Source organism: Schistocerca nitens, chromosome 7 (assembly GCF_023898315.1).
Source record: "Schistocerca nitens isolate TAMUIC-IGC-003100 chromosome 7, iqSchNite1.1, whole genome shotgun sequence".
Taxonomy (NCBI): Eukaryota; Metazoa; Arthropoda; class Insecta; order Orthoptera; family Acrididae; genus Schistocerca; species Schistocerca nitens.
The window spans coordinates 455,507,021-455,533,044 of record NC_064620.1 but is presented as its reverse complement, the minus strand read 5'-3'; the positions used below and the strand labels follow the sequence as shown (position 1 = coordinate 455,533,044).

The 26,024-nt window shown below is 43.5% G+C and overlaps 1 protein-coding gene across 1 annotated transcript in view; it reads right to left on the bottom strand.

The window, feature by feature from the left end:
• LOC126194755 (vacuolar protein sorting-associated protein 54) overlaps positions 1-26,024 on the bottom strand; it is a 145,085-nt gene that overhangs the window by 92,877 nt on the left and 26,184 nt on the right. Inside the window, exons 3-9 of the mRNA XM_049933036.1 lie at positions 7,954-8,076; positions 7,714-7,816; positions 1,238-1,416; positions 994-1,136; positions 725-824; positions 434-576; positions 202-328 (exon numbers count right to left, since the gene is read on the bottom strand). Coding sequence (XP_049788993.1) covers positions 202-328; positions 434-576; positions 725-824; positions 994-1,136; positions 1,238-1,416; positions 7,714-7,816; positions 7,954-8,076 — 918 coding nt within the window. The remainder of the gene's footprint in view (positions 1-201; positions 329-433; positions 577-724; positions 825-993; positions 1,137-1,237; positions 1,417-7,713; positions 7,817-7,953; positions 8,077-26,024) is intronic.

Sequence of the window (26,024 nt, the reverse complement as noted above, 5' to 3'; positions counted from 1 at the left end):
AAATGCCAGGTGACATTTCTGAAAAAATAAACTGAGGACAAAACTTGATGTGAATGATTTCTTCTACAGTAATTTTTACAAGAGCTGTTATATCTGAACACCAAACAGTGTACACAATACTCTTCTGAACTGGTAAGGAACTGAAATACTAGAATACCATACAGATTTTTAACAAGAAAACAAGATAGCCTTAATACTAACCCCTTCAAGAATTTGTTGCTTGTCATTCAGTGGTCGATTCAAGTCAGCTGTTGCATACCTCTCGAACTCTGTGCTTAACATTTTATCAATAAGCCTCTCCATTTCAAGCAGCTGTGAACCTAAATGCCTAAATACAATAACAAAGAGATATCCTTGAGATACTTGTTACTGTCAAACTAAAAAATTTAAAACAATAAACTCATCATGTAACAGTAGAAACAGAAAAAGATACCGAAAACTGTGTATTCCTGCCAGCTCCTTCACCAGTATCTCCTGGGTAGTAGCAATTAGCTCCAGAGCAGCAACATAGTCTGGAGTTGAAAGAAGAAGCTGAATTGTGGGTTGAGTCTGATGAACTGTTGCCATCAACTGCAGCTACAAATATAAACAGAAGGCTTTCCAGTTATATAGTTATGTGTGTGTGTGTGTGTGTGTGTGTGTGTGTGTGTGTGTGTGTGTGAGAGAGAGAGAGAGAGAGAGAGAGAGAGAGAGAGAGAGAGAGAGAGAAGCGGTCAATAATTACCTTTGAAACCACACTTGCATGATTGCATCGCAGTCTCTCAAGTCTTAGTATTTGCAGTGAGTCCTTCACGACAGATTTGTCTATATGCTGAATTTTTTCCCTGCAAGTAAAAACATGTGGTGAGTGAAGACATGAGGTAATTTTAGTCTATGCATACATTTAATTCTCTAAACAAATATGACACACAAATGTTTCAGATATTATACGTTATAAGGTAAACTTTTACACACATTATACTGAAAACTCTTCATAATTGGGCAGTTACTCACCTGAGGGCTCTAACATCATTAATAGTCTGACTCATCTGCTCAGATAGTGCATCATGAGATGTCATAGCATGGAAGAAGGCTTCTGATTTATGGGCAACTTGGTGAGCAATCTGAACTTCTACGGTATCCAGATAATGAGAAAGCTAAAAAAATACACAACTTTGTGATAAAAAACATTAGCTTATGATTACATAATAGAACATTTATTATTTGAACTGACATTAAAAAGCTGTGGAGCACTTACCTTTTCTTGTATTAGTTTCCCAGAATTATAAGAATTTTTTGTGTTCTCACCATCAGAACCAAAAGTTGCCTGTTCCTTTGTAAAAGGGAACACAGAATTGAATGTCTCTTCCACAGTGAGATCAAAATTTGGCTGGAGAAATATCTTTGGAATTCCACTAACATCAAGTTGGATCTTTTCTAGCAAACAGAAAAATATAATCATCTTCCAACTTCATTAAGAGTAAAGAAGTTAAGACTAGTAGTAAATTAAACTCATTGTCCTGGATGCAAATGCTGAATCCTAGATATACACTCTTTTACAAAGCATTGGCCATAGAATATAAAAAGCTTGCATTTTCTAAAAGGACAAGAACTGAACGAGGCTCTGACACCACAACAGCTTTTTGAAACCTGTTATCTACAACTGGAATGAGACCGATAAATGGTAGGAATGAATGGAAATCTCACCTATGATTCCGATTTATTTCTTACGTACTATAGCCCAATGCATGAACGATGGCGGTTCACGCATATCGAGGCATGGACGGTGATTGCATTGTCGAAGATTCCAAGTGACAGTTGTGGTAAGCACATGCACATGCTTCCTGCTTGAAGAAAGTGTGCATCCTGGAAATTATGTCTCTCACTTGCTTATGCAAAATTTAGCAGTTACCACCACAATAAGAAATGAAACTCGCAACAAATGGAATTTAAATTAACTAAACAACTCGCTATGATCATATTTAAAGCTCACATTAGCTACGGGATTCACAGCAGAGCACTCAGAACACTACTGAGCACTGATTGGTTGTCAGAGGACATGTGACATAGGTGCACAGAACAAGCCTAAACTCTACCGCCATCGTTCGCAACAAAAATTGGAGTCTTCACATTCTGTCATCAGCTGTACTTTGTGTCTAATTTCATTTTGTCATTACCTATCTATTTCTTTTTTCTTTAACAGGTCAAGGCATGTTCAGCAATAAGCATGAGCAAGAGTTATTACAATAAATACTTTTTAACAGGACTGAATTTCTATAACTTTCAGTGCCTTTGAGACGGTTATTCTGAAGCACTGTACACAGAACTTTCATAGTGATATTAATGACTATCTGAAGTTTAGAAATGACTGTAAAACATTATTAACAGCATCAAATGAAGAGCATGAGAAAGCTCAGAGCTCCCTGTCTACTTTAGGAGTTATTCACTGATCCCGAGACATTTGAATCTACATGGCAATCATGTCTAACATTACCACTTCCAGCATCTAATAAAAATGACTAAGTAATTTTCAAAATACTGATAAGGTTAAGACAATATAATCATTCTAGATGGAGTCTGGGAGGGCAATTATTGTCTGTGATGGCCTCAATGAGACCCTTGATATATTCTGAGAGTGGCTGTTTGTCACTACAGATGCCTCAGGTGTGGGTGGCTAGGATGTATGGAAGGGACTCTTGGCATGGAATGGGTGACAGCAGTTGAAGTGGCGAATATAGAGAAGTTTCTTTATTGCTAGGTGGAACCCAGTCCAACTTACTGTTCCTGCATTGTTGCTTGGCTCATGGAATCCCCTCAAAATGGCCTTACCATCAAATTACTCATCTCCAGCTGCAACCCCTCCTTCCACCACGACCTCCATCTGTTCAGATTCCGCCAGTTCTTAACCTTCACCAACAGCCCTGCAAAACCTTGTCAATCAGGCACAAACCTTTTTATAGTACCTCTGCTCCATCCATAAATTTCTCCTGCTACGCAATCCCAAATTCCTGGATCCCATCTCAAACACTGAAATTCTTGCCCTCCTGGAATTAGAGCAGCATATTCAGATACACCTCAAAACTCTCTCCAATTTGTTCACTTCCTATTCCCACCTTGGCCTACCACTATCCACCACCTCTACAAAAGCTCCAAACCTCCCCCACTTCCCCTCACAGCTGACAAACCGTGCCTTGCAGACCTACTAAATATACCCCACCCTTAAAAACTTCCTCCCACCACCATACAGAATCCAGACCCTAAACAGGCCCAAAACACAGTCATGATTCTTTCCTCCAAAAGACTCTGCTCCACAGATGAATCAATCCTTTCCAAAGGCCTTACCTTTTGCCTCACTCCCAAATTCTATTGTGCTGGACTCATTGAAGACTTTCTTTTCTCCCGGTCCCTACAGCAAAAATACTTTTTTGCCGCCAACCCCACCAATTAGACTCAACTTAAGACCAATATTGAAACCTACCCGACTCAGTTCACTCCTCCTTCCAACCATGGTCCACCCCCACTGCCCCCAAATCACCACCTGTTAACTTTTCAGAATTCCTTAATCTTGAACCTTGCCTCATCATCATTTCCCAAATACCTCAACATGCAAGCTAACCTTACATCCACAGAAAGAACCACTGTCCACCACCTAAATTCTGATCCTGACCTCATTATACTACCTGCTGACAAAGGCGTGGAGCCTGCTGTTTTGAACTGCAAGCATTACCTGATAGAAGGCCTCTGCCAGCTGTCAGTTTCATCCACCTACAAACCCTGAAACAGTCACTCCATTTCAGAAATTCAGCAGGATCTATAGTCTCTCCTCAGATCTTCATTGTCCACCCCAGAACCTCTCCCCAGAGTATCTATCTCTCCTCACCCCTACCAGACCCCAAACTCCTACTGTCTACATGCTTCCTGAAATTCCTAAACCCAGACACTCAGGACGCTGGTTAAACTCTGTCACTGCAGAGAGAATCTCTGCTCTCAAAGACCAACACCTTCAGCCTATCACCTACAACCTACAGTCCAATATAAAAGAAACCAATCATTTATTACACTGACTTTCCACAGTTCCTGTTCCTTTATCACAAGGCACCATGCTTGTCACTGTTGATGAAACCTATTTTTACGCTAACATCTGTAATGCAAATGGCCTAGCTGCTATTGAACACTACCTTCCCAATGACCAATACATTCCAAAGATACAATCTCCTTCCTGGTCACAATGACAAATTACATCACCAACCACAATTATTTCTCTTTTGGTGGCATTATCTACAAACAAATATGGGGTACAGCAATGAGCACCCACAGGGCACCATCCCATGCCACCTATTCAGGGCCATCTAGAGGAATCCTTCCTAACCACTCAAACTCAAACCCCTCAACTGGTTCAGATTCAGTGATGACATCTTCGTGATCTGGATTGAGGGTGAAGACACCCTACCCACATTTCTCCAAATCCTCAACACCTTCTCTCTCTCTCTCACTCACTTCACTGGGTCCTCTTCAACCCAACAAGCTACCTTTCTTAATGTTGACCTCCATCTCAAAGAAGGCTATATCAGTACCTCCACCCATAACAAATGCACCAGCAATACCTCCATTTCAACAGCTGCCACCCATTCCATACCAAGAAGTCTCTTCTGTACAGTCTAGCCAGCTGTGGCTGTCGCATCTGTAGTGACGAACAGTCCCTCTCAAAATATACCAAGGATCTCACTGAGGTCTTCAAACACCACATTACCTTCCCATCCTTGTACAAAAACAAATCTGTGCCTTATCTCTCCAATGATCAACCACCTCCCAAAACCCCACCGTTGGGCCACAGGGGAGAAATCCCCTTGTGACTCAGTACCACCCAGGATTCAAGAAACTGAATCATGTTCTCCACCAGGGTTTCTACTACCTCTCGTAGTGCCCAGAAATGAGGAATGTCCTACCCACTATCCTCCCCACCCCTTCCATAGTGGTATTTGGATGCCCATTGAAGCAACACAATATCCTTGTCCATCCCTGCACAACCCCTGCTCCCAACCCCTTGCCTCATGGCTCATATCACTGTAATAGATCAAGATGCAAAACCAGTCCCATGCATACTCCCATTACCACCTACTCCAGTTCACTCACGGGCATCATCCATCCTGTCAAAGGCAGGACTACCTGTGAAATCTATCATGTGATCTACAACCTTAGCTGTGCTTCATTCTATGTGGGCAGTACAACCAACAAGCTGTCCATCTACATTAACGGACACCGAAAAACTGCAGACTAGAAACAGCTGTAGCACCCAGTTGCTGAGCATGCTGTTCTACACAACATTCTTCATTTTAATGACTGCTTCACAGCCTGTGCCATTTGGATCCTTCCTACTAACACCAACTTTTCTGAAATGTGCGGTGGGAACTCTCCCTCCAATATACCGTATGTTCCTGAACCCCTCCTGGCCTCAAACTTTATTAGCCATTGTCCTTCACCCACCAATCCCCTTCCCAGTTCCCACTGTGGTCTCCTATTTCACTAACACACACACACAGTCTTTCATTTCACTCTTTTTCTGCCCCCACCCCCTTCCGTTTTACCTCTCGACAGCACATAACTGCCCTACCCTCTCTTCATCTCATCCCTGTATGCCCTCATAAATAGCACATTTATGTCTCCCACTACTACCACACTCTCCTCCCCCTCCACACCTGTTTCAGGAGGAGGTCTTCTGGCTGAAAGCTTACGTGTTTAGCAGTCTTTTTGTTGCTCCTGTCTGTGGCTCAACATCTCTGCTATATGGTGAGTAGCAATCCATACTTTTCGAAATATTGTCATTATTCCATCTTGGATTTTCCGCTATATTTACTGGTTTGTAAATTAAGCCACTCATAATGCTGATTGTAATTGGCACCTAAACCTCAGGTTACAGTATTGCTTCGTTTTATTATTCAGTATTATGTATTTAAGTTGTTTGCTCAATGGCACTGTAGATACTTTCCTGTATCTTAAAATACTGAGTGATAGCAACTGTGACAGTATTAATTCACTTCTCTTGTACTGCTTAATGAACCACTTATGTTTGGTATATGGTTACTACAGATTTGTAGAAACTGAACATAAGTCCTTGTATCTTATATAAATATAGTAAAAACTGTGTTATGTTACAATGATTTACCTTGTTAGTGTGTCACAAATTTAAAAAAAATTGTTGGTTACTAATGCTATCTGGCAATGTTTTCATGTAATTGCATTGCTACATAGTGACAAGATCTCTGACGGCCATAATATAGCTACTACCTTGATCCTGTAGCTAGCATTGTGGTGATTATATATAAATATAATAGAGGGAAACATTCCACGTGGGAAAAATATATCTAAAAACAAAGATGATATGACTTACCAAACGAAAGTGCTGGCAGGTCGATAGACACACAAACAAACACAAACAAACATACACACAAAATTCAAGCTTTCGCAACCAACGGTTGCTTCGTCAGGAAAGAGGGAAGGAGAGGGAAAGACGAAAGGGTGTGGGTTTTAAGGGAGAGGGTAAGGAGTCATTCCAATCCCGGGAGCAGAAAGACTTACCTTAGGGGGAAAAAAGGAAAGGTATACACTCGCACACACACCCAAATCCAACCGCACATACACAGACACAAGCAGACATTTGTAAAGGCAAAGAGTTTCGGCAGAGATGTCAGTCGAGGCAGAAGTACAGAGGCAAAGATGTTGTTGAAGAAGTTGTTGAAAGACAGGTGAGGTGTGAGCGGCGGCCCTTCAGTATATCCTCTCTTCTCGTTATCCGCCAGGCCTCAACCTCCGCTAATTTCAAGTTGCCGCCGCTCATACCTCACCTGTCTTTCAACAACATCTTTGCCTCTGTACTTCTGCCTCGACTGACATCTCTGCCGAAACTCTCTGCCTTTACAAATGTCTGCTTGTGTCTGTGTATGTGCGGTTGGATATGGGTGTGTGTGCGAGTGTATACCTTTCCTTTTTTCCCCCTAAGGTAAGTCTTTCCGCTCCCGGGATTGGAATGACTCCTTACCCTCTCCCTTAAAACCCACATCCTTTCGTCTTTCCCTCTCCTTCCCTCTTTCCTGGTGAAGCAACCGTTGGTTGCGAAAGCTTGAATTTTGTGTGTATGTTTGTGTGTCTATCGACCTGCCAGCGCTTTCGTTTGGTAAGTCACATCATCTTTGTTTTTAGAGATAAACAATCCACGTCTTTCCTGACGAAGCAATGGTTGGTTGCGAAAGCTTGAATTTTGTGTGTATGTTTGTGTGTCTATCGACCTGCCAGCACTTATATATATATATACTTTTGTACGAATTTCTTTCTGTCATAATCTGATATAGTTTTCAGTATATGTATATGACAACACAGAGCAATTCAGCTCAGCAGATTATGATGATGTGTAATACCTGCAGGCTAGTACACACTAAATTAAGTAAAATTTTTTACTGGTATGTATCGTACAAAGGAAGTTTAAATATTGAATTTATTTTGTTATTGTTCACCTCCTATAAGCAATTTTTTGCAAGTTAGACCTAAAGACAGTTCATCAATGAGTTGAAACTAGTTATCAGTTAAGGACTTTCACCATCTTGTCCTAGGATTTTTATTCACCCAAGCCAAGTATTTTTTAGCCGATATAAGAATGGACCCTCAACCATCAGATAGAGTAATGGTTGCTAAAAATATTCAGAGTCTTAATAGTTCAGAGTCTTAATATATGCAACTTACCGATTGAGCTTTTTGCACGTAGATTTGGGAAGTGCTGAAGGAGCTCTGCATGAGAATTTGGCTTTGATGCAATGGAATTTATTCTGGCATGTTTCCGATACCTCTATGTAAAGAATCATAAGAATATTATTTATATACATCAACAGTTTCAATATGTAATACTTTATAGTCTTCTTTACAATGTTTTTATCACATAATTCCATACAAACTGAGCAAAAAGCTATTGGAAAATTAACTCACACGTGCAATTTTTCTCAAGTAGGATTCAAAATGCTGTGGACCAATGTCTGGTATGTAATGAGGTAGAGGAATATCACTTTTTTCAACAAATCCATCACCCCACGTTTTTGTGAAGAAATCCCTCTGAAACAAAAATTATTTGAGTGCAACAATTTAAAAATGTACTTCCTTAAAACTACAACTCAGCTACGAAAAGGAAGTAGCACAGCGCTGCTGTTTTTAAGTAGCAGAGTAAAAAGTGATGCTGAAAGTGCACTACGAATTTACATCTTCAGTTTAAGTAGAGAAATAGTATTTAGTCTGGAACATAATGGTTTTGTTGATACCAGGTCCAACATAAAAAACCATGTGGTTTGAGGTGTTACACATCACTTTGAAGAAAGTAATGCGTTATTCCCTTTGTCTCCCTATACGACGAATGATAGCTGTGTTTGTTTTGGGCTCCACATTCTCCAGGAAATTTTATTTCTTTTGTGCGCGTCATGAGAAAAAAAGTTGACCCAAGTACATCTGCAGGGCAGGGGTGATGGGCACGTAGATTCCTGTGTACAGAAACAACTACTCGGTCGGGGCAGTTATTCCATGAGAAGGCCATTCCACCTCTGATATCTGCCATAATCCACAGAATCTCACTGTGCACGACAATGATCATGGAGAGACTTGTCAAGGGAGACTTAAGAAGTCAGTCAGAGCTAAATGACAAAGGCATATATCTACTGTGAGCTTTGTTACAGCATTACTAAAGTAAAAGCTAACATGGAACGTAAAAACAGAGGTGAAATACAAGTGCGATAAAAAGGCAGCATATGAAATTATTTTGTAGTGACTGGTGTTTGAGATTTCCAATTGGCATGGACTTGGCGTCTTTGAGAACGGAGTCTGCTGTTTCAAGACAGAGCAACACAGCCCAGTCAAACAGTTAATAGAGATGAATAACAATGACCACAACAACTTGTTTCTACATATCCATCTCTACATCATATCGAAACAACGACAGGCGCATTACATTACATTCTGATGACTGTGACAGGAGGTCTGGGCTTATTTATGCCAGAGAATAAGAAGTTTTTATTGAGAAAAAAAGTTTTAAATTAAAACACAAATAAAGAATCTAAGAAGAAAAGTTTTGTTGGAACACTGTGTCATTGTCTGTAGCAACAGAGACAACAACTTGAATTTTCAGCAGTGGATAAACTGTTATTTGCACTGCAAATAAACAAATTCTAGAAAAAGTAAATATGTTGCAGGCAAATTGCTGAATCCCTCGACACCATCTCCATTAAAGAAGCAAGTAACTCCACGAGTGGGAAGAGCAACACGCGTGTCAGTTGTAAGCTGCTAACTTGTCTCCTCAATTCAGTGTCAACGCATTTGCAGTCAGCTACAGCTGCGTTGGCAACGCCACAAATACCAGCATCAGCCACAGTCGCAGACTAACTGTTGGCAAAGTGGTCTGCCTAGACTGGTGAATCTACCTCTCGCCAATGTCTCATGGTGATAAGTGCTATTCTCAATCTTGGGTGAGCTGTATTTGAAACTTTTTTTCTTTGCAGTAGTTGTGGTGTGTATGCATGCTGGCAGGATCACACTGTTTTGAGCGATCAACGTCTGCTTTTGTTGGATATATACCGCGTCTTTGTAATGCTGAGGAGGTAGACATCAAATTAGAATCTTGTGATACTGATTTTGTTAGTGCATGCCAGCAATATACATCTACATCTCCATGGATACTCTGCAAATCACACTTAAGTGCCTGGCAGAGGGCTATCGAACCATCTTCACAATAATTCTCTATTATTGCAACCTATAACAGTGCAGGAAAACCGAACACCTACATCTAGCCCTACAAGCTCTGATTTCCCTTATTTTATTATGTTGATAGTTCCTCTCTACATAGGTTGGCATCAACAAAATACACACATCAAAAAAAGTTTTGCATTGCCTTGGTTCCGAGAGTTGCAGGACCTGTACAGAAATTTGGAACAAAGGTCAACATAAATATCATTTCTTCCCTTTTTACTGCTCATGAAAACCACACATTGCATGTTGTACCACCATACAGCGAGACCTTAACAGGTGGTGGTCCAGACTGCCGTATACTCCTCTTGCATTGATGTATGCCTGTATTTGTCATGGCGTACTATCCACAAGTTCATCAAGGCACTGTTGGTCCAGATTGTCCCACTCCTCAATGGCGAACTGGCATAGATGCCTCAGAGTGGTTGGTGGATTATATCATCCATAAACAGCCCTTTTCAATCTATCCCAGGCATGTTCGATAGGGTTCATGTCTGGAGAACATTCTGGCCACTCTAGTCGAGCGATGTCGATATCCTGAAGGAAGGCATTCACAAGACGTGCACAATGAGGGCGCAAATTGTTGTCCATGAAGACAAATGCATCACCAATATGCTGCCGATATGGTTGCACTATCAGTCGGAGGATGTCATTCACGTATTGTACAGCCGTTATGGCATCTTCCATGAGCACCAGCAGTGTATGTCACCCCCACATAATGCCATCCCAAAAAAGCAGGGAACCTCCACCTAACTGCACTCACTGGACAGTGTGTCTAAGGTGTTCAGCCTGACCGGGTTGTCTCCAAACACGTCTCCGATGATTGTCTGGTTGAAGGCATATGCGACACTCATCAGTGAAGAGAACGTGATGCCAATCCTGAGCAGTCCATTCGGCATATTGTTGAGCCCATCTGTACTGCAATGCACGGTGTCATGGTTTGAAAGATAGCTCTCACCATGGACGTCAGGAGTGAAATTGCGCATCATGCAGCCTACTGTACACAGTGTGTGTCATAACAAGACGTCCTGTAGCTGCATAAAAAGCATCATTTAACATGGTGGCATTGCTGTCAGGGTTCCTCCAACCCCTAGTCCATGAGTAGCGATCATCCACTGCAGCAGTAGCCCTTGGGCAGCCAGAGCAAGGCATGTCATTAACCATTCCTGTCTCTCTGCATCTCCTACATGTCTGGTTCACTCTGAGATGCCTGGACACTGCCCTTGTTGAGAGCCCATCATGGCACAAAGTACATGCATGTATACGCATTCCCTGAAAAGGATGTTACATTTTACCTCTAGCAACATGTCATGTAATAGGTACATGCAAACAGACAGAATTGGGCAGCTGCAGATGATGGTGAGGTAGTATAATTAAGCATGGGGGCAATATAACACAAACAGAACTTGCTGTAATGTTTACAGAATGTCTCTGTAAGAAGACAGTTCACCATGACGTTATTCTACTTCACAATAAAGGAATCATGTAAGCCATTAGAAAATACTGTTATATCAGCATTCCCCTCACAGTTTACAAAATGATCAATAAAGTTATCATCAACTGTATAGAAAAACATAAAATTTTGATCAGGAAAAGAAACATGCTGGATGCAGCACAATGGAAAAAATTGCAAATCACAAACAAAATTATAGAACAGGGCAACGCGTATGAATTACCGCTTTACTGGACTCTTAGGTTCTGAGATAATTTTTGGGCCAGTTTCAACAGAATCACACCAGCACTCCTTGAGAAATAAGGCACTGATTCAAGCCTTGTTGTTAAACTAAAATATATGTAAGTCAATGTTCAGCTTCCTCTGGAGAGAGGGGAATTAATAATTGAAACAGGAGTCAGATAGGATTCCATGTCAGCAAAACTACTTGCAAAACTCCTAAAGGAAATTTTCAGAACCTTAAACTTGGAAAACGAAGAAAGAATAAGTTTTAATGGAACACATTTTAACCATATCAATTTTGTAGATGCCACTACATTGTTTGCTCCTAGTGCAAACAAAGATCAACATCGAGTGGCACCTGATAGAAACTAAAAGTCATTTACAATTAAGACGGAATAATGTGTAAATGACATATCAAAAAGATAATAGCAGAAATTAAGAAAACTAAACCATTGGCATGTCTGAAATGATAAGTTCACAATCACTGTGTATGAATCACAATCAGTGCTTACAACCTGTTTTGAACTGAGGTAGCGCAACTGCACTTGCAAGGCAAAAGCCATCAAACACTGACAGTTGATCAAGCAACGGAGATATCCACAAGTGGGAGGTACTAGGAGACACGCACACAAATGAACGGACCGTAGAACAGACCAGACTGGTTTGGAACTTGCAACGATGACTAATGTATGGTAGAAACTGTTTGCGTGTCTTTATAAGCTCTGGTACCTGCAACTGTGTACAATAAATGCCAATAATAACGCAACAAACACTGGTGACAGTGGCTGCACCACATGTAACAGTTTTTGTATGGACTCAAGAATTCGTTGGAAGTCCCCGGCAGAAATATTGACACACACTTGTTGTCTCTATAGCTGTTGATAATGTCAAAAAAGTGTTGCTGGTGCAGGATTTCATGCACTAACTGACCTTTCGATTATGTCCTATAAATGTTCGATGGGATTCATGTCAGGCGATCTGGGTGGCCAAATCATTTGTTTGAATTATCCAGAATGTTCTTCAAATAAATCATGAAAAATTGTGGCCCGGTAACATAGAGCATTAACATCCAAAAAACTTCCATCACTGTTTGGGAACATGAAGTCCATGGATGGCTGCAAATGATCTCCAAGAAGCCAAGCATAGCCATTTCCAATCAATGATTGCTTCAGCTGGATCAGAGGACTGGCCACACCATTATGCAGACACCACCAGTTTGCTCAGTGCCTTACCGATTACTTGTGTCCGTGGCTTCATGGGGTCTGGGCCACACTCAAACCCTATCATCAGCTCTTACCAAATGAAACCGAGACTCATCTGAACAGGCCACAGTTTTCAAGCCACCTAGGGTCCCACCAATATGGTCATGAGCCCAGGAAAGGTGCTGCAGGCAATGACATGCTGTTAGCAGAGCCACTCGCATCAGTCATCAGCTGCCGAAGTCCATTAACGCCAAATTACGCCGCGCTGTCCTAACGGATACATTCGCTGTACATCCCAAATTGATGTTTGTGGTTATTTCACGCAGTGTTGCTCGTCGGTTTGCATTGACAACTCTATGCAAATGCTGCTGCTCTTGGTCAATAAGTGAAGACCATCTGCTACTGTGTTGCTCATTGTGGGAGGTAATGCCCAATGTTTGGTATTCTCTGGACACTATGGACCTTGAAATATTGAATTCCCTAACAATTTTTGAAACGGAATGTCCCATACATCTAGCTCCAACTACCATTCCGCATTCAAAGTCTCTTAATCCGTATTGTGTCACCATAATCATGTCGGGCACCTTTCCACATGAATCACTTGAGTGTATGTGACAGCTCCATCAATGCACTGCCCTTTTATACCTTGTGAACATGGTACTACCGCCATCTGTATATCTGCATTTTGCTACCTCATAGCTTTTGTTATCTCAGTGTAATTCCCACATATTGTTTTACATAAATTTGTAACATTTACTGTTATCTGTTTGAAATTCTCGTCTTCTTCTGCCTAGAATATACCAATAAGAGCAAATCCTTTTAGTTATGTGGATGCTCCATGGTAGAGTTTGAGGTTCTGGAATTCCACTAAAGTAATTAGGGTCTGCATTACTATAGAATTTTTTTGGCACCGTACTATTTGATGTGTTGCAAGCATAACACAAAATAACCAAGATATCTTGAACATAATAATACACAGTTTCTCAGATGAGTATATGACAAATTTTCATTTACCATCAGGACATCTGAGCTTACACAGGCCAAAAGAGATAGCACTGGCACTTGAGCAGTGTGCATATGATGTCACAGCCAGATGTGGCATCTGACCTCACTGCGCCCAGAGTTGGATAAAGCAGTGGCGTGAAATGGGTTAACTGGCCACCTTCGGCGAATAGTTTTACGCACACAGACAAAACTTCCTCTTTGGAAACTTAACTTGGACCTGATTGTACTTGAAACAGTCACCGTGAATTTTAGTGTTCCCAAACAAAAGGGCAAAAGGATTGCTGTTGAGCTTGGTGTTGTATTTGAGTATGTATCATTATTGGTTGCTACAGAAGAATTCTGAAGATTAGGTGGGTAGACTATGCAACAGATGAGGAGGTACTGAATAGAATTGGGGAGAAGAGGAATTTGCGGCACAACTTGACTAGAAGAAGGGATCGGTTGGTAGGACAGGTTCTGAGGCATCAAGGGATCACCAATTTAGTATTAAAGGACAAGTGTGGAGGGTAAAAATTGTAAAGGGAGACCAAGGCATGAATACACTAAACAGATTCAGAAGGATGTAGGTTGCAGTAGTTACTCAGAGATGAAGAAGCTTGCACAGGATAGAGTAGCATGGAGAGCTGCATCTGGACTGAAGATCACAACAAGAACAACATAACTGCTGGTTTAATTTGTGGCAAAGAACTTAATAATTGAAAAGTGGAATTGGTTAACATCGTTAAGTACCAAACCTGACATTTGTCAGGACAAAAAAAGTGTTTGTCTGTCTGAACATAACTGATTTTTATTCAGGAAACTGATATGGCATTCTGAGACCAAAGAATTATGCTGCTTAGTGCATCACTCCAAAACATGAGACAAATTAGAAAATAAATACTTCATTAAGAGCATCCTAAGTGCCATACCAGGAAACTAATAAGAAAGTTTTTACAAGCCGATTCTTACAAAGAACAAAACAGCAACCAGTCACTGATAATGATGCTATTTATTTACTCAAATAGTGCTGACAGCTGTTTCGAACCAATGTGCTCATCTTCAGACGGCTGTTGACATTCATATTCCATTTAGTGCTGTTTTCATTGGTTGTTGGCTGTTTATTTCCCATCAGCTAAAGTAAACTACAACAAATGAATATAAACATGAACAGCCGCCCGAAAATTAACCTGTCCATTCAAAACCGGTAGCGGTGTTATTTGTGCAAATAAGTAGCATTTTTAATAGTATATGGCTGCTCTTCTTTGCATGAACCAACTTGTATTTTGTACACTGGAACATATCAAAAACGGCAGTTTCAATCAAAACAGCAGGCGAAAGTTTTCATTCAAAGTGCCATTAATAATGGAACATTGTGTTTCAACCATGATTACACAAGTACAGAAATATAGCACCATCTTCGGAGAGCATCTAGTGCTGCCAATAAAATTACTATGATTTTGGAATTGCCATTGACACCCCATACTTAAATGAATAATGTTTAATTGGTATTCATTTCCATTGTTGTGTATAGTATGCATTGCTAGTATGATAATCTGTTGCCCATATAGCCATAACATGGACACAAATGTGACGGAAGTGTAGCCACAATTTGTGATGTAGTTTTACACACTGAGAATTTCTGATGTGGGACTTTGCCATTTTCTGTGAAAACAGTTCTTTTTTTTCCCCCCTCTTTTGCTCAACTGTACATGAAAGAGTCTATATGAAGGCAGAGGAACGAAGGAAATTCTGGATGATTGATGGACAAAAGAAGTAGTTCTTGTTTGGATTTCAAACGCTATGAAAATACCAAGACTATAAACTAATGGACAGTAGACAGATAACATTAGAAAACACTCTGGAGAAACACAGATGTGTATCAATGTAGGGTGTAATACAATGAGAAGTTCAGCTGAGGCATTTATCTGGCAATGGACATCAAATAGCTGATGATGACACTGTTGACAACTATTATTACTTTATTTTAATTTCAAGATTTGGCCTCTTTATTAATGTTACGAACAGAAAGCATAATTGCGCTGCACGTATCCCACAGCAAATCAATTTGAAAGACACACTGTGAAACTGTGCAGTGATGCAATTTCATATGTGCATGTACATATTATTGAGTCAGGAAAGGATGGAGATAAATCACACAGAAGCTTAAATACAATCACAACACAAACTGTTGCGTAAAAAGTGTACTGACAGGCAGGTAAAATATGGTTTTCATTGCTTACAGAAAATAAATTAACAAAGAAATGGAATACAGTATTGGTACACAGTCATCACGTGTACAAAGTTCCCGTATCAAGAAATAAATGTGTGTATGTTACCTGTCTATTACATATCTGGAGATACATAGAAACAATTACAATATGTTAAAATGAGCCGGGACTAATATCCAACTTTTCCATCTGAATGATGCATTAACAACTGAGTATTTATAACGTCCTGACAAACTAAAATTTTGTGCCAGACTGGGACTCAAACTTGGAACATTTGACCCCAAAAAGCAAAATTTTCAAGTTCAAGTCCCAGTAAGTTTCACATTAATGCATCAGCAGCTCCTGAGAGAAAATTCATTCTGGAAACTGGTTGGTTGGTTTGTGGGACTGAAGGGACCAGACTGCTACGGTCATCGATCCCTTTTTCCAAAATTTCAAACACCCACACAGAATAAAACTGAACAATGGAAAAGATGGCAGACGACACAGGACAAGAAAGTCTTAGAGACCAGACAAAAGGAATTAAAATCACACAGAGTGTGACAGTGGTTGGCTGACCATAGAGACAAAAAAGGAAAAGCCAACCACCGAGAAACACACTAAAAACTCAGACTGAAATCGTATGCCAAGGGCCAGAATCAATCCAAAAAGGACAAACTCTTAGATTAAGTGATAAAAGCCCCCTGCTCGAATAAAACGCAAAACTAAGCCTGTCATGGCAGTGTCATCTTTTAAAAGGGCAGGGAGCTTATCAGGCAGCGCAAACGTATGCCTGAGCACAGTTAAAAGGGGACAGGCCAACAAAATGTGGACCACTGTCAAAGCCGACCCGCAGCGACATAGAGGTGGGTCCTCATGGCGCAGTAAATGGCTGTGTGTCAAGCGGGTGTGGCCAATGCGGAGCCGACAAAGGACAACTGAGTCCCTGCGAGTGGCTCGCATGGATGACCACCACACATCCGTCGTCTCCTTGATAGGACGGAGTTTGTTTGGTGTGGTCAGGTTGCGCCATTCAGTGTGCCAAAGTTCGAAAACTTTGCGGCGTAAGATCACTCGCAAATCAGTCTCCGGGAGGCCAATGTCCAGAGATGGTTTACTGGTGGTCTGTTTGGCCATGTGGTCAACATGTTCATTGCCGGGTATCCCAACATGGCCTGGGGTCCACACAAAGACCACAGAGCGGCTGCAACGGGCAAGAGGGACTCCTGGACAGCCATCACCAGATGAGAGTGAGGGAAACACTGGTTGATAGCTCTTAAACCACTCAGGGAGTCGCTACCCAACGAAGGACTCACCTGAGCAGGAGCGGATATACTCTAGGGCACGAGAGATGGTGACCAGCTCAGCAGTGAAAACACTGCAGCCAGCCGGCAAAGAATATTGTTCGTAATGGTCCCCTAGAGTCAGAGCATAACTGACACGACCAGCAACCATCGAACCGTCAGTGTAAACAATGCCAGAGCCCTGATACGTGGCAAGGATGGAAAGAAAGCGGCGGCAGAAGGTCACCGGAGGGACTGAGTCCTTCGGGCCCTGTGCCAATTCGAGCTGAAGGCAAAGGTGGGGCACGCACCATGTGGGTGTATGCAGAGGGGCCCGGAAAGGAGGTGGAAGAGGGAAAACCTCAAGCTCTCTGACGTGGACCGTGATCATACAACCCGACCGGGGCCGACATTCTGGGAGATGGACGACTGACTCAGGGAACAGGAGACAATAATTAGGATGCCCGGGCTAGCTGCAAACATGTGCAGCATAAGCGGCCAGTAAACGTTGGCGCCGTAACTGCAGTGGAGGGACACCTGCCTCCACAAGTAAGCTGTTCACAGGGCTGGTCCGAAAAGCACCAGTAGCAAGTCGTATCCTGCTGTGAAGGATTGGGTCCAGCACACGCAACGCAGAACAGGATGCTGAACCATAAGCCAGGCTCCCATAATCCAGACGGGACTGGATTAACGCCTGCTAGAGCCATAAGAGGGTGGGTCGGTCGGCGCCCCAGCTGGTGTGGCTCAACCATTGCAGAGCATTAAGATGCCGCCAACACATCTGTTTAAGCTGCCGAATATGTGGGAGCCAAGTCAACCGGGCATCAAAAACCACACCCAAAAACCGATGTGTCTCCACCACAGCAAGAAGTTTGCCGGAAAGATAAAGCCGCGGCTCGGGGTGAACTGTGCGTCGCCGGCAGAAATGCATAACGCAAGTCTTGGCAGCCGAAAACTGGAAGCCATGCGCTACAGCCCAAGACTGCTCCTTGCGGATAGCACCCTGCAGCTGACGTTCAGCAGCTGCAATGCCAATGGAGCTATAGTAGAGGCAGAAGTCGTCAGCATACAAGGAAGCTGAGACAAACTTTCCCACCGCCGCAGCGAGCCCGTTAATTGCAATTAAAAACAGGCAGACACTTAGGACAGATCCCTGTGGTACCCCGTTCTCCTGAACTCGGGAGGAACTACGGGAGGCTGCGACTTGCACGTGGAAGGTACGATGTGACAGAAAATTTCGTACAAAAATCTGCAGTGGACCCCGAAGACCCCAACTATAAAGCGTAGAGAGGATGTGATGGCGCCATGTTGTATTGTATGCCTTCCGCATGTCAAAAAAGACAGCTACGAGGTGCTGACGGCGGGCAAAGGCCGTATGGATGGCTGACTCCAGGCTCACCAGATTGTCGGCGGCAGAGCGGCCTTTATGGAACCCAACTTGAGACGGAGTCAGAAGGCCCCGAGACTTGAGTACCCAACTCAACCGCCGGCTCACCATGAGTTTGAGGAACTTGCAAAGAACATTGGTGAGGCTAATGGGGCAGTAGCTGTCCACCTCCAATGGGTTCTTGCCAGGTTTCAAAATGGGGATAACAATGCTTTCCCGTCATTGCGACGGAAACTCACCCTCGACCCAGATATGGCTGTAAAGGTCGAGGAGGCGGTGCTGGCAGTCCACTGAGAGGTGTTTCAGCATCTGACAGTGGATGCGATCTGGCCCGGGAGCTGTATCAGGGCAAGCGGCTAGGGCACTGTGGAATTCCCACTCAGTGAATGGGACATCGCTCTTTAATGGAGCGGAAGGCCAGTGGGTAATTCACAGAAGCGGAACTCAGAGCAAAATGCTCTACCAAGCGGTTTGCAATTATGTCTGGGTCAGTACAAACTGTTCCATTCAGTGAGGGGTCCGATAGCCATAGAGGCGCCTAATCTTTGCCCAAACCTGCGATGGAGAGATATGGAGGCCAATGGTGGAGACATACAGTTCCCAGCACTCCTGCTTGCGTTAGCGAATAAGGCGGCAGGCCCGCGCACGCAGCCGTTTAAAGGCTATGAGGTGTTCTATTGAGGGATGTCGCTTGGGACGCTAGAACATCCGTCGGTGATCTTTAATCACCTCGGCGATCTCAGGCGACCACCAAGGCACAGTCCTCCGCCAAGGGGACCCAGAAGAATGGGGAATGGCAGATTCTGCGGCAGTAACGATGCCGGTGCTAACCGAGTGAACCACCGCATCAATGGCTTCATTAGAAAGAGGCGCAATAGTAACCATGGAGTAGAACAAGTCCCAGTCAGCCTTATTCATAGCCCATCTGCGAGGATGCCCAGAAGAGTGACGCTGTGGCAGTGACAGAAAGATCGGAAAGTGGTCACTACCACACAGGTCGTCATGCACACCCCATTGGACAGACAGTAAGAGGCTAGATCGAAAGGTCGACGGCTGAGTATGTGCCATGCGCCACACTGAAATGAGTGAAGGCACCATTATTTAAAAGGGAAAGGTCGAGCTGTGTCAATACCTGCTCAATGGTTGCGCCTCGACCTGTTGTCACTGACCTACCCCACAGAGGGTTATGGGCGTTGAAGTCACCCAGTAACAGGAACAGTGGCGGAAATTGGGCTATCAGTGCAGCCAGGACATGCTGTGGGACATCACAATCCGGTGGAAGATAAAGACTGCAGATAGTAACAGCCTGTGGCGTCCACAGCTGAACAGCGACAGCCTCTAATGGTGTGTGTAGAGGGACAGACTCGCTGTGAAGGGAGTGAAGGACGTAGATGCAGACACCACCAGACACACTTTCATAAGCTGCCCGGTTCCTATAATAACCCCGATAGCCGCGGAGGGCTATCTTGAAGAGCAATGCAGAGGAAAGGGTGAAGGCTGAGAAGTTGTCAGAGCTCAGCAAGATCGTGGAAGAAACCGCTGCAGTTCCACTGGAGGATGATATTGTCCACGGCTGAGAAAGGCGTGAAGGGACTGGGGAGGCAGATTACACTGCTGGGTCACCTGCTGCCTCCGATTGAGCACCTGTGCAAGTGCTATCCATTGTGTCAGAGGGACTGGCGAGATCAGCAGGCACCAGAATCTCCACCTCGTCCTCAGACGCAGAGCTGGAAGGTTGCGGTGGTGTGGGTGCCACCGCGAGTTCCTTGGGCTTAGAGCTCTTCTTCTTGGATTTCTCACGCTGCTCCTTGGGTTTCACTGGCTGTGAGGGCTTCACCGATTCAGTCTCTGGGACGGAGGAGGATCGTGAAGCCCTACGACCAGCTGGTTGTGGGCACTTATGCCACTGTCGGGCGTCAGCCTTCCCGCTTGTGGAAAGTAGTTGGACACTTCTCCGGGGATGGATATCCCCGGTGTGTGTGTGTGTTTGGGGGGGGGTTGCTCCCCCCGAGGTAGGTGGCGTAGGAGCAACAGGGGGTATAGTGCCCCCTACGGGCAAGGTGGCATGTGTTGTACGGTTCGGCAAGCCGACTGAAAGTTGCGTAACTGATGGGTCTAACACAGTTGTCGGAGCGGTATAGGAGGAAGTCATTCGCACAGGATGGAGGCGCTGATATTTCCTCTTAGCCTCAGGATACGTCAGTCGGTCCAGGGTCTTATATTCCATGATTTTGCACTCTTTCTGTAAGATCCTGCAGTCTGGTGAGCAAGGTGAATGAGGCTCTCCACAGTTGACACAGATGGGAGGCGAGGCACATGGAGTATTGTGATGTGATGGGCATCCGCAATCTCAACATGCGAGGCTGGAAGTACAGCGGGACGACATGTGGCCGAACTTCCAGCACTTAAAGCACCGCATCAGGGGAGGGATATAGGGCTTGACGTCACAATGGTAGACCATTACCTTGACCTTCTCCGGTAATGTATCACCCTCGAAGGCCAAGATGAAGGCACTGCTAGCAACCTGATTGTCCCTCAGACCCCAATAAACATGCCGGACGAAATGAACACCTTGACGCTCTAAGGTGGCGCACAGCTCATCATCAGACTGCAAAAGTAGGTTCCTATGGAAAATAATACCCTGGACCATATTTAAACTCTTATGTGGTGTGACGGTAACGTTAACATCCCCCAACTTGTCACAAGCAGGTAACCTGCGTGACTGGGCAGAGGATGCCGTTTTTATCAGAACTGACCCAGAGCGCATTTTGGAAAAGCCCTCCACCTCCCCAAACTTGTCCTGTAAATGCTCTACAAAGAACTGAGGTTTTGTGGGCATGAAAGACCGCCCATCAGATCTCATACAAACTAGGAAACGGAGTGAATAACTGTCACTGCCATTTTGAGACTTAACGCTTCTCGCACGGTGTGGCCAGGGGGGGAACATTTTCGGATCGTATTTATGAGCGTTAAATTGAGCCCGAGAATGCTTCGAGACTGCTGGCGGCTGACCACCAGCGAGAGATGATGTACCATGCTTCATTGCGGGTCATCCGCCCTGATGCCACCCACTCCGACCAAGGGCCTCCCCATGGGCGCCACCCAGCCTCAGCAAGGGCCACCTGGCGGGATGGCCACTACCGGAGTCCCGATGCCCAGGGAGATAGGCATCTACTCCTTGGCATATGTGGGGAGTTAACAGTGCAGGCATCAGCAGAGCGATCCCTGTGTTGTCAGGGGGCTAAAACCAACAGGGTACATGGCGGCCCCACCACTACGGAATGGCTACCGTGCTGGATCTTAGGTGCAAAAATGTCCAAGGTCGTCGTCGCAGCAAAGAGCAACACTGCACAGTACAGCGTGGTAATTGCACCCAGGGACGTATCCTCGCCCAAGAGATGGAAAATGAGCGGGACAGCATTGCAACAACGAGAAAGCCGGCTAAAGGTCTCAACACACGACAGATACGGTGCACCATGTAAGGCGCCCTTCCCCAATTAGCTCGCTCTTCGGAAGAATTTAGAAAGATGGAGGTCAAACCCGAGAGGGGACCATCACATAAGGCCGAAACTTTTGAGACTCCTTTTATTCGCCTCATACGACAGGCAGGAATACCGCGGGCCTATTCTTACCCCCAGACCCGCAGGGCAGATTCTGGAAACTATTTCCCTAAACACTCTTTCTATGGTTAGGGTCCTAACGATTGTAATTCATCACGATTCCTCATAGCAGCTTACAAAGTATGGACACACAAATTAAATTTTATTGGATACTCATACATCACGACATTAGTTAAAGTCTCATTTCTAAAAGAGCAAACATTATACAGCAGTGCTACTAATAAAACATGTAGTTTGCTTTACCTAAAAAACTAAGTTGTACCTTTATTGCCTTGGTGCATACTATCTGTGGGACATGAAGTTGGGTAGAAGTAGTAAGAATCAACTCTAAGCTGGACTGCAGAATCATTTTCTCTTATAACTAACACTAGAGTTGAAACTTCCTGGCAGATTAAAACTGTGTGCCCGACCGAGACTCGAACTCGGGACCTTTGCCTTTCGCGGGCAAGTGCTCTACCATCTGAGTTACCAAAGCACGACTCACGCCCGGCCCTCACAGCTTTACTTCTGCCAGTAATTCGTCTCCTACCTTCCAAACTTTACAGAAGCTCTCCTGCGAACCTTGCAGAACTAGCACTCCTGAAAGAAAGGATACTGCGGAGACATGGCTTAGCCACAGCCTGGGGGATGTTTCCAGAATGAGATTTTCACTCTGCAGCGGAGTTTGGAAGGTAGGAGACGAGATACTGGCAGAAGTAAAGCTGTGAGGGCCGGGTGTGAGCTCAGATGGTAGAGCACTTGCCCGCGAAAGGCAAAGGTCCCGAGTTCGAGTCTCGGTCGGGCACAAAGTTTTAATCTGCCAGGAAGTTTCATATCAGCGCACACTCCGCTGCAGAGTGAAAATCTCATTCTGGAAACACTAGAGTTATTTACCCCACTGGCAGCAGCACGTAGTGTAAACAGTAATACTGGCAGCATACAGAGTCAAAGAGGACTACACATAAAATTACATTTTCAAACTACGATAGTGATCAAGATAGTTGCCATTTCTGAACTTTTGAAGCGTTCCTTCATGATAGTTTTTGGAGGAAATTTTTTAAACTCCATAGTTTTCATTTTCTTAACTGTTTACAAAGGTCAGTTATTTTAACAGGTATTATCTTTCTAGCAGTCCAAAGCACAATCTGGACTTTATGGTTTGCAATCACTTGATTTTCCAAAGGGATAACTTTTATGGATGCTGTGGGAGTGCCATTTCTATTTAATGGCCAGTCCTTTTTTACCATAGATTTTCATGCCCAAATAGTAAGCATACTCCACAGAAGTCACACAGTGACCACAAAAGAGTAACTCCTATTTTCAGTTAACAGCATTCACAATTGCAGTTACCTGTGTTACACATTGGTTACACAGCACTATGGAATTTGACCATAAATGTTTTCCACACCATGCTGTATCATATATAGGATGATTATAATTAAAGTTTAACTTTCGAAATGCTGTAGAAATAACACCACTGGTCAGAATGACGTCAAACTGCAACAGAATATTATCGGAGAAGGGGGAAAAACCTAATGTAGAAGAAAAAAATTAGTGTGAAAATTGATCAATAGATGGCGCTGTAGGCATCAGAATACGTAAATGAAAACACCCGCCGTGTGCACGAACCATTGAAGTTAGTATAAAAATGCCGGGTACACGGCTTTTCCTCCTTTCGTGTCTGCGACGTTCACAATGAACTGTCTCAATGCAGGATTGTGCTCTGCTTGCAAAGCTGTATTACAAGAATGATGACGGTGCACACGTCACTCTGCAGAAGTTATGGACACTGACGGGTTTGAAAGAAAAGGCACTGGTCTGATGACTGCCATGGGTCTGGAGCAAATGATTCAGAAATTCGGAAAGACAGGTTCTTTTGGTGTGCAACCTGGTAGAGGGAGGAAACGAATTGATTTGACGACAGTGGAAGCGGTGGCCACAGCAATGCAGGAGGAGACAAGTGGTAGTGTGCAATGTGTTGTGCACAGAGACTTGCCCGAACACTGGACACACCTGTGAGCTCGGTGTGTAAAACCCTAAGAAACATCCTTCTCTGCTATCCATTCAAAATTACCCAGGTGCAAGAGTTGCTTCCTGTTAACCTGCCAGCAAGAGAGACCTTTGCTTTAGAATTTCTTGCTCACATGGAAGTGGACAATGATTGGCCGTGGAAGATTTTGTGGACAGATGAAGCCCACTTCCATCTGACAGGATATGTCAATACAAAGACTCGTCAAATATGGGTAGCGGAAAATCCACACGCAAATCAACCAGTACCATTTCACCCCGAAAAGGTCTCTGTGTGGTGGAGGTTTACAGCATCATTTATCATGGCGCCATATTTTTTCGAAGATACAGGTGCTTCCGGTCCTGTTACCTGTACTGTCACTGGTAAACTCTAAGTCTTTTGCGCAACCACATCATTCCAGCTCTCCAACAGTGTGGATGGGATTATTTTTATGCGAGATGGTGCACCTCAGCACATTGCAAATCCAGTTAAGCAGCTGCTGAAGCACCATTCCGGAAATGCTAGAATTCTCAGCCGGCATTTCCCTACAGCCTGGACATCCCTATAACCTGATCTTAATTCTTGTGATTTCTGGCTGTGGGGCTATCTGAAAGATGCTGTTCAGTGTTCCAACTGCAAACTTAGCTGCACTGAAAGCACGCATTGCGCAACACATTCTGAACATGACACCGGAAACACTTCCATCAGCTGTGGAATGTACTGTTTCTCAATTTCAACTTGTTGCAGAAAACAGTGGATAGCACATTGTACATGTTCTGTGCCAGTCACACAGAAATTAATAATCTGATTTAATTTTGACTGATGCTTTTTATGCAGTTTTTGGCCTCAGGACAATTAAAAACCGATTTTTCCCATCCAAGGTGCTATGACCTTGCCATGGTGGATGGGCTTACATAGCTAATAGTATCACACCTTTACACCCATGCATATTGAGTAGTACAGTTTGTTTAACATCAAAGGTACACCTTAGGCACTGTTGTAAGATTCATTTGTCATTTGTAGGCGACCACTATTAAATTATGATGCTTAGAATGCCATCTCTTGCTACATTCTGTAACTATTAATTGTTGTTCTGTCATACGTTTTCCCCGTTCTCTGATAATACTCCATTGCAATTTGATGTCATTCGACCAGTGGTGTTATTTCTACAGGGGTTTGAAAGTTTAACTTTAATTATAATCATCCTGTAAATGGCCACTGAATGCTTTTCTGTGGCCATTTTCCATTTTTATTTATTTATCCTTGCATTCAACTGTTTCTTTCACAGCATGTCTGTGGAAGGGGGGAATAATAGAAGTTGTGAGAGAAAGAGTACCTTATTCAAGTAGGTGATATCCATGTTTCTGGCACTGACTGCAATTTCCAACATGAAATCAACAGTAAATTGTTTTCTTCCATTCATTTTACACTCTACTTCTTTATGTACTTTCAAAAATCCCAGAAGACCATTGGAAAAGTATAGGTTTGTTCATAATTTTCTGTGGGTAGTAAATAAAGTTAGCTGGTATTTTGTTTCATTAAAATTCAAACCGCTCTGAGCACTATGGGACTTAACAACCGAGGTCATCAGTCCCCTATAACGTAGAACTACTTAAACCTAACTAACCTAAGAACATCACACACATCCATGCCCGAGGCAGGATTCGAACCTCCAACCGTAGCACTTGCGTGGTTCCAGACTGAAGCGCCTAGAACCGCTCGGCCACAGTGGCTGGCCGATTTGTTGGCTTTGTCAAGTTACAAGCAAACTGTCACATTACTACCTAATCTAGGCCTCGGGTTATGCTACAGGTCAGACTGTCAGCTTATCAAATTTTCTTCCATTCACATCACTTGGCTTCGCCAACTCACAATCAAATAGTTACATTTCAATCTAACCTACGTCTCAGGCTACATTAAAGTTAAGTA